The sequence below is a fragment of the Pollicipes pollicipes genome, unplaced genomic scaffold (assembly GCF_011947565.3).
Source record: "Pollicipes pollicipes isolate AB1234 unplaced genomic scaffold, Ppol_2.1 Scaffold_4002;HRSCAF=4701_pilon_pilon_pilon, whole genome shotgun sequence".
NCBI lineage: Eukaryota > Metazoa > Arthropoda > Thecostraca > Pollicipedomorpha > Pollicipedidae > Pollicipes > Pollicipes pollicipes.
The window spans coordinates 35,458,323-35,472,670 of NW_023596420.1; the positions used below are offsets into that span (position 1 = coordinate 35,458,323).

Genomic DNA, 14,348 nt, shown 5'->3' on the forward strand with positions numbered 1-14,348 from the left:
TCTTTAAAGCGCCTATTATTGGCTTCAGAGGGCCTATTTTGTCCTGTTGAAGGCCCATTCTGACCTGCGCAGGATCCAGTTGACTGCAAAGGCCCCATTCCGGCCTAAAAGGTCCCACTATTTAATATAATCGGGCCCATTTTGACATTTGGGAGTTTTGTTCCCCAGCTCGAACATAGTTCCTACACCCCTATCATGCAAAGCTTGAAAATGCACCAAATCATGACGGAATGGCACGAACAGCAGGTGATAATGCTGATGACGTGCAGCGCCACGCATGGTAAAATACGTTTGAATGCATTTCGAAAACTTGCGCTTTTTCTGTGAGCAGGGCGATGTAGCGACTTGGCCAATATTCGTGCCAGGCTACTACACCGCACATGGCGTCGGCACTGCCTCGGTACCATATTCAGCACTTCTGCAATCTGGTGATGTTTTAACCCAACACAGGTTGGTTCAAGGGAATGCTCCACATCGGAAGATATAGCGGTAAGCATCAAATATGATGAGAAGCTCACTAAGAACCAATGATATACTCTGAAGTGGAAGAGGTTGTTCTAGACAGTGCAATTTCTCCGTTTAGCAAATATGCTCTTTAACACGTCATTATTTGATTACGCCATTGTATCTTTCACGACATGGATTGAGAGTCAATCGATGGCCTTTATATCTGGAAATCGTGCCCACAAACGCCAGATACAAGCGACTCGACAATGGCAGCTGTCTTGGCCTTGATCGTCGCATAGCCAATGGGATGGCAGGATTTTAATGACGTTTTTGAGGCGTCATGAATGCCTGGGTGACCTTGAAATATTGTCCCAAAACAGTCTGCACATCTGCGCGGGCGTGTAGCTCAACAACTAGGGAGTTTACGTCTTTGGAAGGACAGGGCTGTGAATTGTACCGAATGATCTTCAAGATGGCTGGGTCAGTTTAAAATCCCAGATGAATTTGGAGCAGTCCCTTTAACGGATGTGACGCGGCTGCTGAGAGAACGCTTATTGGCTGTCGTGGGCGCGGAGTCATGGGGCGCACACGGATGCGGCATTTTTAATCCCTGAACCTTGCAGCACTTGCGCAGAGCGGAAGAACGCCTGTGCCAATACGGCGTGTTAAGTGGATTATTGGTGTCGCTAGTAGACTGAGGTGCTGTTAGGAAGGCTTTGCTAGTCTAATATACCTAGAAACAACATGAGTTGGTTGAAAGTTTCCGTTTATGAGCGTATCGCCCCATTTAAGACGCGCCAACGCTGGTCAGCGCGCAAGTTTACTTTGCCGAAGTTGCGTACCAATATGGCAACCTCCCAATATGCTTTATAAACGCGGATCTTGTCTGGTTGCAGTGGATTTGGACATCAGACATGGCACTGAATGCGGCTATCATGCATGATATACAACATTAATACTTGTTTTCGTAATTGGCTTGAGTTAAGAAGAAGCAAATGGGGTAGGGTACAAAGCTCGTGGTAGGGTCGATCATGTTTTAATTAATCCTGTATTTTCGGGGTTTCGAATTGTCATTGTCGGATACAATGCATAAATAGGTTCAACACGAACCGCATGGCCAAGTAATTAAAACACTTGGTACACACCTCGCAAACACATTTGTTTTGGTTTGTCAAAACGTTGCCGTGTTCACTGGACCATTCGCTGCGAACAGGTCGCGGTCCGGAGTAATGTCGTTACCTTTGCCAGGAAGCAGCTATCGCACGCGACTGCCCCAACCACTGAGCGCATTGACCCCGCGCCGCCATATCACGTGCCTGCGGCGCGCCGTGGTCTAGTCTGTCCGGCACCAAACGTGCAGCGTGTGACGGGTGACGTGCTCGCCCTGCTGAGATGGTTCGGTGGCTGGCGCGGCCTGAGGTCGTGTGCAGGTGTGCGATCCAGGCCCATGCTTGCTGCCTCGTGTCTGGGTGATGGGCCCTCCACGCGCCCGGGCGCCCCTGGCGGACAGTCCTGTTGGGCCATCCAGCTCCGCCTTGGGATTAATGATCGACCAATGTCCGTGTTGGGCCTGGCCAGAAATTTCCTCCATGCCAAGCTCGATTATTGGCAACGGCTTTTGTGAGGAACAGGAGCAAATTCAGTGAGATGGTATCTGTGTATGTGAATGCGTTGGATCGTATTAAGGTGGATGGACTCGAGCCTCCCTCTCCCTCCCCAATTTTCAGGGACTCGGTCCCCCTTACTTGACAAGGAACTCTCGGATACCAGGGAGGTAGGCTCATGGCAATTCGAAGCGTTGCGATGCAAAATCAACGAATGTTTTGAAGCTCTTCCAATGACAGAACTAATGAGCTGAATGTGAGGAGACCATATCATTTGGGGGTTTCTAGGTTGATCAAGCCAGGACGGAGCATCGAATCCCTCAACGTCTAGGTTGTAACCACTTTCCAGTGGTGACAGCCAAGTCATACTGCACAGAAAAGGCTTTCTTTCCTGTCTGTACATTTAGACGCCCAATGTTGCAGCGACACGTTAAAAAACTCCGCTCTCCCAGAATGTTTTTGTTTGTTAGTGTTTCGATAATAATGTATCGAAACACCAACAAACAAAAACGGTCTGCAAATCCATATTTAGTGGCATTGGCCTATGCTCCTGTCGTTAACGATTGTGACACAAACGCTGGAGTTAATTATTTATTTCCGCTCGCAGCAACGCATGCATTTCGCACCCGACATTGACCAGGCATAGCAGCCCTCTTTTCGTGTCTGTAGTACTTTTGCACCTGCGATGAAGAGCAATAGCAAAGAATGACGAAGGTCCAAAGATGATCATATCCTACAGGCTGCCACATTCTACAATTCAAACTGGTGGCCATCTTTTTCTTTGGTGTGAGGTCCAAATACATAGCATTAATTAACAACAGCCGGATACTCACGTTTGTTCCACAACTCTGAGAATTCGTTCTGGATCTGCGCGTTCTGAATCAATAGCCCTCACTGGAGCCACCTCAACGTAGCAAACATTTACTCAGTTAGTGCTGATGAATGTTTGTGATGCACTTTCGCCGTCCCCGCTCAGACCCCCTCCACGCCCGGCTCGTGCATTTTGGTGCGCACTTTGAGTAGCTCACTCGAAGTGACTGGCACTTGCCATTTGCGGCGGAACCATATGTTGTCGCAGGGTCAATAAGAGGCGCCCATTGGCTGCTGGTGAAGCGGTGTCTCGTTTGATCATGCAAATATGACTGAAATGGCAAGCAGCGACCGGAAGATTACGTTGTACACGGGCCATAAAAATGACGGATGCCAGCGTTGCGGCTTGTGGAAATATTTGAAATTTCAGGCCCGATGAAAGCCCACGAAGTATCGGCGCATGTTTTTAGTATAACCCGCATAGCAAACTTCACCAAGCGCGACTAAAGCGGTGGTGACTTTAAATCCGCTGGCGTCGCAGAATCACTTCATCTGATCGGTAATAATGAACGGTAACTGAAAGCCCTAGTTAATCTTTCCCGGGAAGCGATAGTAAATTATTTTCACTTGACTTGATGACTCACGAATGCGTAAAATCTGAGAATCCGTCTATTTTTATTTCACTTAGTTGCCTTCTGGAGCGAGTAATATTCGTCGTATGACTTTTTACTTGGCGCGCAATGAAAGTGTGTGTTGTTCCATATCAGTAACGTACCATAATCGATGAGACATTAAATAAAGGTCAAGGGTAAAAGATCAGGCTCACTTCACGTCGCCAAGCGCCAGGTCAATATTATGTCCAGCCAAAGGAGGTTATACGTCAGATCAGTGAAAAGCAGTCTTGGAAGATGTGGGGGAGGGCTTGTATGTACAATTTTACCCGCCATCCTTGCATGTGTGGATCATGTAATTTATGCTCACTTTTCCAGGGCTATTGCGCAATCTACCCCTACTCCCTCCCCATGCTTTCGTCATTCAATGGACAGGTCAGCTCATACACTTATCATTTTCTGTTCTTCTGAGTGTTTACTCTCATGACACTCTGGTGGCGGAGTTGGCGAGCGTTAGTTTTGAAGAATGTGCAAGAATTACCTGCCTGATAATTGGCACAAATAACTGGCTTCATCTTTAAATGTTGGCGTTACATGACCTCTGTCAGTGATCTGGCGTGAGCTGTTATAATTTGTATTATTGACTTAGTTCTCTCACAATAAACCAACCGGTGATCTTCGTCCAAGACGAAGATCATGGACGAATATCACCTATTTTTTTAAATTTAAGGACAAAGATCACCTGTTGGACGAAGATCACCATTATTTCATTAAAATGCATTATGATACTTCACCTGACATTCCCAAGCATGGAGAAAACCACTGCATGTAACGCATCAGCATCTGGTCCTCATTAGCAACTGACGTCATAACACCACCATCTGACCGAGCATTTTCCTCCAGAATGTTTCAAATCAGGGTGGGGTTTCACAGGGGGCGAAGGGAGCCACGCACCCTTATTTTCAAAATAAGTGGAATTTCTTGGTCGTGAATATTTATTTACATGTGTAGATGCATACGTGCGTCACGCAACAGAGTGCGTCCATCGCGCGACCAAACACATTTCATCGCCTACGTTTAGCGCCGGCCGGAGGGCAAAGTCTTGATATGCGTGCTGTTAATTTGTTACTGGACGGCCACTGGCGGCCACTGAGCGATCATCTCGTTTTTTTTTTTGTTTGTTTGTTTTAAAAATACCCCTTGTCCGCTCGATGATCCGATAGATACTCAAACATTGGTTGACCTGCCTGGAGTGTTTCTTCGGAAGGAAACCAGTGCATAGCTGATTACAGACAGCTGTATGAGGTTTACTTCAATCAAGTTAGTTGGCTTTACATATCTGCCTTTGTTGTGACATGTCATGCATTATGATTAAGTAGGAATATTTTTAATGCTTATTAGACGCATTGTGTGTTTTACTATCGTCTAAATTTCATAATGAACCCCTTTTTCAATAGCATACAGAAGGGAAACCTTCGTGCTGAACGTTTCCGGTGGAGTATTTTCTTACAACTAATTCGATATCGCCTGCTGTTACCTATACACGACCACACCCTGTCTCGCCATCAGCTGCAGTTGTACAGGTGCAGTCAATGCTATAAAACAAGGATTTACACCCCGCTTCCACAAGGCCAGGGGCCGAATTGTGCAATAGCGCTTCACATGACAATGGTTTGGGCTGGCATGCAATCAGAAATTTGGGCAGTGCATTTTTCCGCCGCTGCCGAACTACCAAGCCCGCGGGAGGCGTATGCACTGCTCATTGTTTGCCAAACTGGCAACGGCAGGAGTGTGTTTGGCGGTAACACTCTCTTTGACTGGCCATTCCTTGTCATATTTTGTCATCTGAGGCGGCTGGAGGTGGTTAAGATATCCTTCGTTATCTCAGGATATAATCGTTAACTTAAAATACTCTGATGCGGACAAGTTGCTTAGCCCACCTCGCGGCACTAGAGAAGAGAACGGCTTCCTGCACTTCATGATGTTAGCATGGTGCTAAGAAATGCCAAAGCAAGGTCAGATTTGGTCAAGGTTGTGCCATGTCAGGGTCAGATCACACAACGGGATATCATTGCCCTGCTGTTTCTCTCACATTACATATATAAGCTATTTGTGGACGCACGTTCCAGTTATACCCACTTATTCATCGCAAATGGCCATAATTCCATGACATGAACGACGTGGCGCCCATTACACGGCACGCTGTCGTGCAGAACTCTGCCGTCGACCCATGATTTCACCATTGGATGGATGGGTCAGGGCATGCGTAACAAGTACTGCCTGGCGTGAGTGGTGATCTCAAAAATGGATCTAAGCAAAAGATGTATATGTAATGCTTAAGAATACGATAACGCTTTGGTTTTGACCTTGTTGACCTCTCGCGGTGACCTGGTGGGACCTAGTACAACGTGACTGACTCTGAGTGGCGGACAGCCAAACCAGTCGATGAACTGTGTCAATTAAATCCAAATCAAGAAAGTCTAGGCACGAATTGCTGCATGTTGTGCCACAAGCGTCCGCAGTCCTTTGCAACCTATGTCATAGTTTAGTGCCCAAAACCCAAAACACATTTTTGGTTCAGAATGCTCAGACTAATCAGATGTTGTGAACCAGTAATTTATTGAACCAGCCTGCTACGGATTGGATGCTGTATTCGAAGCTCAGAGGTGGGCTAATTTCCCCTTACACCCAGGCAAAGGCTGTTGAGACCTACTCGACAAAAGCTCGCAAAGCCCTTTTATATCAAATCTTAGCCAAGGCAGGAATATGGCGAGACACGAAATCTAGAATGTATTGCGATGAACCCCGATTATATCTGGAGTGCATTGCGATGGACCCCCATTTTAATCAGCACCTAATAACACCACATTCAGAAGCCCAAGCCTATCACCGCTGGCAATAAAAGCTTCATTTTTGTTCTGCTTTCTTTACGTTTGCGGCCTTGCGACTTGGCGGCGGCCAGATCACAGCGGGACCCTCATTACAGTAATGCCAATCCACCGGAGTGGGGCCCGGGGGGCAGCTATGATGGACATACCACTTTGTCCGCTATTTTTTAACATCCATTGTCTACACACCGCCGGACAGCTTACGCATCCATTAGTAGCGTCGCACTCCTCCACCCCTGGCGCGCAGTGCTGGATCACCCGCTAACAGAGCGCCACGTCGTTGCTTGGTCCACGACCAGGTGCTTGTGATGATATACCTGCTTAAATGCGCACCGCCCACAAGCCACCAGGAATGCATGGCAGTGGTGTTTGTGTGCTGCATCACGACGAAACGATCCACGTGAAACAACACAACAGGGAAGTGGCATAGTCATTTTCGTAGGAACGCCTTGGGTGACAGTTGGACTAGCACGCAACAGCGACACGGGGTAGAGCTCATTTTTATAAATTTGATCCGAACCCATTGAATGGATGGATTTCTGGGATCAGCGGTCATGCTAAGCTCATTGCGTATTAGCAATAGAGTCTGAAGTTTCGCCCGGCCTGTTGCCGGGATTTGCCAAATAGAAAGAGCTCGTCTCGCTTAACTGCTAACATTAGGTGTCCACCTTTCCGCATCTATTAACGAAGTTTTATTTTTGTCTTGACATTCTTGCCCCTGTTGTAATTTTCACCCGGCTTTACTCGCCTTGCCCGAAGCACCGTCATATGTTGTACCGGTCCCATGGTGTACTCCTTTGCCCCACGGTCCATTAAAAGCTACTAATCTTCACAGAATTGTTACGGCATAAAGAGAGAACACCTGACCACATCAAAATGTAATGAACGTTAGGAGTTATTGCAGCCTTTCACAAATTTAACCAAAAAGTGATAGCTCGATGGCATCAATCCCTTGGTATGCTAATAAAAGTGTCCCAATGATCATAGCTCGGTGAAATGGTTGCATCGAAATTTGTTGAAACCGTTATAGATCTACATCTCTTCCGTAATATAATACGGTATGTTTACCTGCGCCTGCTTTCATTTATCTTTATTTTTTCCTTATCATTTATTTGGTCTGAGGATGCTCTATTGAGGTCAGCGAATTATATGCGGTGACAACTCAGCCGTTTTGTTTCGGTACCAGCCATCGGGCTCTGTGTGGGTGCGTCCAGGATTAATTTGTCAGTCCACGGCACCACCACTTAGGTCCTACGGAGCTCGCCCAAGTGTGCCAGGCACAGCAGTGAGCGACGAGACAATAAACAGCAATTATTGTAGGCTGTTGTAATGAGTACGGCTCCGAGACACCTGAGCCCGGCTCTGAGAAGCGGCGATATCGGGTGCTGAAACAGCTTTTCGCGAATCGAGCGTCCTCCCGCTGGTGTGCGTGCCACGCGCTGCCACTGACGCTGAAATGGCGCAGCGATCCTCGCTTTGTGGCACCGCACTGCTGTTTTCCGCCTAAATCAGCACTATATATATATATATATATATATATATATATATATATATATACATTATACGGCAACACCTGGTAAAACTTGTTGCGTATTAGCAATACAGTCTGACATTGTTATGGCATGCAGAGGGAACACCCGACAACGTCAAGATGTATGCTGTCAGATGTTCTCTTTATAGACATGAAATATGCACTACATACGTAGATATATGGTGTATATTTCATATGTATACAATGTATTGTATATATATATATGTATGTATGTACCTATGTATGTATACCTCCTTTGTGCACTGAGCGCTGTCAGATTGCAGTGAGTATGTAATCCTTATTCCTGGTGTTTTTTGATTTATTGGCATCTCATAACAATGGTTTCAAGCCTTAGGATCCCATGACACTGTAAACATAGCATGCTCACAACAGCAATGTATGCTCGCCCCCTGTTGAGGTTCATAATTATCTGGGCTGCACTGTCGGGCTTTCATTGGGAGTCACAAAGTTGTTTGTCACTCTTGACAGCGCTCAAAAATGCAAGCCTTTGATGAGAATCCATAAAGGAAGCAGTCCCACGGGCTATAAAACGGCAAGTGTATTTCCTTGAGACGTTGCCCGCTATTTGTCCTTCTCTTACGAGCAGGTAAGACGCCTTATTTGGCGCGGGACGAAAAATATATTGGCGAAGGTGAATACCGACATGGGAATGATACCTAAGCATGGGCGAGTGGAGGAAGACCAGACCACATGACCTTAAGTGAACACGTCTTATTTAGACTTCGTCCTCTTTTATGATATTTCTTCACAGCGTGGTCAACTGAGGTCAGCGACAGGTCAACCGATATGTTGCGTTGCTTTTCTAGCACGAGATATGAACTTGGCTAGGACGGACCATTTGACCAACAAAATTGTTAACACGCGCCCGGGTGGCCGGCTGGATACCCTTCGCTCGGGTGGAGGGGTCAATTTGAACCCCCCTGAGATCTCCAGAACTCAAAGAGCTAGAGACACCAAATTCGTAGGGCATATTGACTTGTGCATGAACTAACTTAGGTCAAAGTTTGAGGCTCCTAGATTTTGGCCAAAATTTAGATTTACAGGCTTTTAAGCTTAGATAGATTTTGAGGCTCCTAGACCTTCGGCCCAAATAAGGTCAAACAAGGTCAAATTTTAGTTAGTCTCCAAAGTGTCCCCAGAAGATAGATAACTGTTTCTAAGCAAAGGAACACATGCTCATTTAAGATAAGTGACCTTTTTGACCTTTTAAAGGTCATGATGACCAAAGTCATACAAAACTGCTATGAATTTTGCATTTGAATAAGCGACAAAAATTACGCTAGGCAGTTTGCTCCTAAAAACCAAATGTTGACCTGGGTCATTTTAGGTCAATGACCTATTCTGATCTCTAAGAAATCCATGAAAGATGTAGAACGTGGTTCCTGCTATTAATAAATTATAAATGAGCATCAGAAGCCATCCGATACAGGAAGTCCTAGAGAACAAAACAGGTTGGTTTTGACCATGGTCTGATCTTCATACCTGACCTTAGGTTAATGCAATTTGCTCATTCCGTTGCTTTGTTGTCTAAGAAAGCATTTTAAAGATGTATGGCTTTGTCTCACACTCCGTTGTCGCGTCAGATTGAACGATTCCCTAGAAATTGGCTTCGCTGAAATCATGGCCTGACTTTGGCCTGCAATAGGTCAGTGACCTCACAAGGTACATCTAAATTGGTTCAACAAACGGTTTGCTATTCAATTGTCTACAGCTATGCAAAATTTGGCGCGGCTGCGCCGCGCTCTTCGGAAATCATTCTGGAAGAACCTTCGGGGGGAGTCAATTTGACCCCCCCCCCGATGTTGCAAAAAAAGCAAGTAGCTTGAGGGACAGTCATCACAGTGAATCATGCTAAGATCCTGTGGGGTTATCATGGCTCCACTTCTCTTGACTTAGCCTCCAGGATCATGTGTTCGAGACCGTGATTGATATAAAGACATTGCACGTTTTTCCGTGGGTTTCTTGCGTCACGAAACATCGGAAAGGCTCAGGTTTTGACATTAAGACAGATTGAGCACGTGGTCTCGGCCGTAATGACCCATGTTTGTCCAGCACCCGTTTCTAACTATGTTTGGACTGCAGATCACTATGAATCATGGGATATATTCAATATTAGATGAGGAGATGTTTGCAATGGAGCAATAGCGGTAAAGCTATTTTTATCAAGACAACATTAAGACTGGTCAATTTCTTTGACGCCCTTTTGCTTCAGATGCCTCATGAGGATAAATGTCGGGAACAAAAAAAAAACAGCTGATCTTTGGCAACAGAAACGTGTCCGCGACCGTGGACACGACGGATAAGTCCCTTCTGATTTTCCTAGGTTCTAACGTCACACCGATGCGTGGCATGCAAAAAGGAACATTCCGCAAAACATTGATGTGCCCCCTTAACTTTCGCCAGGGGCGGAGTCAGTGCCTCTCTTTGTGCCTGTGTCCTGTTACGTCATGGTGTTTTGCTGTCAGATCATTTCCACGTGTCTGTGCACCGCTCAATTTTGCTTTTAAACTCTGCCAAACTATGGAAATTGTTCCAACAACTTAGTAAACTTTCATATTTATAGCTACTGGTGCAGCAATCTGGACATTTCGTGCGTACCTTGTATTACGTAGAACGCGTTTGAAAGCTCTCAATGCCATTGGCACGCACTGTAGGCTACTTACACACCTCATTTTTGTCAGCTCCTTTTGTCAAAACACGAGCATTTGTATGCTTTCCAAACATGCTTTGACGAACCGGGCATGGACGATTCGGTTACCGGAAATCTGCCCCCTCCCCCCCACTGTACAGCTGCGGAAGTGATACACATTATGCGATGTGTATTTGCGTGAGTGGCTTTCCGTGTAGCTGGTGTCCGTAACAACTCGCCTGAAGTCGGAACTCCTGGAAACCAAAACACGACGTCCATCGGCCCCAGCCCGTCCAAGCCGCCAACGAGGCGCCGCCTCAGCCGCCGCCGCTGCGTTTCGAGCGTTGATCCCCCCCCCACCCGCGGCAGGTCGGCCGTCTCCGCGTCTGGAGTGGCTCTGGAACGGTCGTGCGCTCGACCGCAGCTTCGTGGCCACTGCCGTCGGCGTGGTGCGCAACGACCTGACCGTGCCCCGGCTGTCGCGCACCGACCTGCACAGCGAGCTGGCGTGCGCCGCCTCCAACAGCAACCTGACGGCACCGCGATCCACCGCCGTCCGCGTCGAGATGCTGCTGCCGCCGCTGACGGTCAAGATCGGCCGCGTGCCTCAACACCTGCGCGTCGGGCTGACCTACGAGATCACGTGCACGGCGGCCGGGTCGCGGCCGGCGGCCAAGGTCACCTGGCTGGACGGCGCTCAACGTGAGATGACCAGCGTCAGGCAGCAGGTGAGTGCCGCGGCTCGCCGCCTGGGTGGGCCATTCATCTCTCAACGGCAGCTGTGGCGATGAGGCGGAAACTTCGCGGGAGACATTAAACTTCCCGGGTGGTGGTCGCTCTGTTTGAGGAAGGTCTCATTCTGGCGTGTATCGCTTTTCTTTATACAGCGGGATTGGGTTTGGATATGCCGCACGCTATGTTGGCTCAGCTACCGCCGCGGCAGCGTGGGTTTGTGTGACTAGCGTGACTCAGGCGGATTAGAGGGTTCGAGGGCCAGCCAGTGAATGGCACCCGCTCGTGTTTTACGTGAATGCAAATGTCAACAGTTTTGTTTGCAGTGAATGACCGAATTACTTTACGGTCACTGAGATACTCATATAAAGGCAATAAAAATTCATTTTGCTGTTATTGTAAACTTATATTCTTGTCGTTTGTTTTCTTGCTATCAACTAAGCCCCTTCGCTGTGTTGGCTTACCAACAGCTTAGGCCACTTTGTTTCGGTTCACAACTTCGAACAACGCCGCTGAGCACGGCTGAGGGCTAATGCAATCTTGACGGGACAAATGTGCTACACGAACGTCTTCCACCCGACGCCCGGCAGCTGCCCGGCCTCCCGAAGGGAGCTGGCGCGACCGCCATCGTGTCACACGCATCTGACGGCCGTCGGACGTCGGCAGCCCTCCCTGGATCCGAACGTGACGGTCAGCGTGCTGACCCTGGTGGGGGCCGTGAGCGGCGCGCCACTGACGCTCACCTGCCAGGCGGCCAATGCCCTGCTGCCCCGCCTGGTGCCGCTGCGCAGCACCAAAGAGGTGCCCGTGCACTGTGAGTACCCACCGCCGCCGCCGCCGCCGCCGCCTTCGATCGCCGCGAGTTACCGCCCCGGGATGTGGCGCGGGCGCGGTGGAGCCTGACGAGATTGATCCACGTGGTTCAGTGGAACACGCGCCCCGGTGGCCGGTTGGATATCCTTCACTCGGGCGGGGGTCAATATGACTCCCTGAGATATCAGGAACTACAAGGGTTAGAAACACCAAAGTCATAGGGTGTGTTGGCCTGTACGTGAACTCACTTAAGTCAGATTTTGAGGATCTTAGGTCATCTCCTTCGAGTCAATTAAGGTCAAACAAGGTCAAACGCCAAGTTGGTCTCCAGTGTCCCCAGGATCTAGATACCTGTTTAGAGCAAAATTTCACATGCTTATTTAACGTCAGTGACCCTTTTTTGATTTTTTGAAGGTCATGGTGACTAAAATCATACAAGACTGCTTTGAGTTTGCATGTCCCTAAAAACAAAATGTTGACCTGGGTCGTTTGAGGTCAGTGACATATTATTACCTTTAAGAAGTCCATGAAAGATGCCTAATGCAGTTCCTCTAACCAATAAATTCGAAATTAGCACCAAAAGTTACCTCATATAGCGAGCCCCAGAGCAATAAAACAGGTTGGTTTTGAGCTTGGTCTGACTTTCATACCTGACCTTAAATACCTTAAAAGATGCATCCAATTGATTGACACCACATGATCCGCTATTCAATCGCCTACAGTTGTGCAAAATTTGTACAGAATTTTCCGAGCGACGCTATGTTGCGTCGCACGGAAACCGTTCCGGAAAACCGTTCCCTTGGGGTCAATTTGACTCCCACCCCAACGCGTGTTAACGGCGTCATTGCCCGCCACACGTCGCGTTCGCAATGCATTTAACGTACTCCACTCGCGAATGCGACCGAAATTGAAGGAATGATGTTTTACTCGATGAAAGGGCCCGGGTGCACGCAATCACGACTGCCACTTGAGACGTTGTCCAAAAGCCTGTGGTCTTTGCGAGCTGGCTGTTGCCCCACTCTCGGGCCGCATACTGGAACCATGGCTGGCTCACTTTTTGGTCGTCCTTTTTGCCGACCATTTTGTGCGTCACAAACGGTGCCCCGGGCAGTCCGAAGCACTGTTTTCCACGTTCAGTTGCCATTTCATTACCGGCTTCGGAGGCGCCGCTCACGTGACTGTCAATAATTTATTTCAAGGAAAGAACAGAGTATTCACCTGTGGCCTAGGTAACCGTAGTCAAAGCTCGTTGCAGCTCGTTGCAGGGGTAGGTAGCAGTCGCTCTTCTTGCCAGAGTAAGATAAAAGCGACGCCATGCAGCCTCAGCAGCTCAGTGCGTCGTAAAGCCCCAATGACGACGAAAGGAGACAGCGAGCGGACATAACGAAGGCTTTATCCTCGTGTGCCACTCGTCAAGCCCCATCATCACAGTATGATGTCACACTGGGTATTATTATGCCTGGGCACATATTCTTCTGGCCCTGACCGCGTGAATAATAGGGTCTTCACTAAACGATCATTTGGTGTGCGCAAAGGCTTCAGTGTGGAGATATAATCGGTGATATATAGATATATCATAAAGATTACATCAGTGCAGACTGCACTGATTTCCGGGCGAAACGGGGAAGCTAGCACTTACGTGGCGATATGCACCAAAACGGGCCTCAGGTGGGCCGCAGCTGTAGGCCTGGAAGTGTATTGCTAATATGCCATGGATTTGATGACTTCTCAGGCTTCTGCACTTGTCAGCGATGTTATGCGTATACCTTCGTCAGCATTATAGTGTACGGTTTGGACATTATTTAGTCGAAACATGAGCCACGGAGAAGACATACCTGGCCACGACGTCGACAAACAGGAAATGGAGTCAGTCTGAAGAAGACTGACACGTGATAGTTTGCAAAGTTGCTTCAAACTGGATCTATTTCCGGCTTTATTTTGACGCTGTCGATCCGGCTCGTATTGATAAACCGCCAGACGAAGGCGGCAGGGATCCGACCGCGAGATGGATCCGTAATGCCACCAGTCAGTGCGATTCCACGCCAAGAACTGGAGCAAAATATTGGTTTGGTCACAGACCACGGGTCCCCAAGCTGGAAGAATCTCCCCCGTGATGACGGGAGTCACAAGGAGGGACTGGAGTTCGACGGAAATAGGAAACAAACTAACGTTTGCCATAAATGTCTTGCTTGCTAACCCACATTTTCAAGCTGCCGAATGAAGACACTTCCGCCGTTTCTCTTATCTAGTTTACGGCTGTGG

General features: G+C 48.0%; 1 protein-coding gene across 1 annotated transcript in view; it reads left to right on the top strand.

Moving 5' to 3' along the window:
* Positions 1-14,348, top strand: part of LOC119094428 (nephrin) — a 59,945-nt gene that overhangs the window by 31,724 nt on the left and 13,873 nt on the right. Inside the window, exons 6-7 of the mRNA XM_037217488.1 lie at positions 10,911-11,269; positions 11,940-12,087. Coding sequence (XP_037073383.1) covers positions 10,911-11,269; positions 11,940-12,087 — 507 coding nt within the window. The remainder of the gene's footprint in view (positions 1-10,910; positions 11,270-11,939; positions 12,088-14,348) is intronic.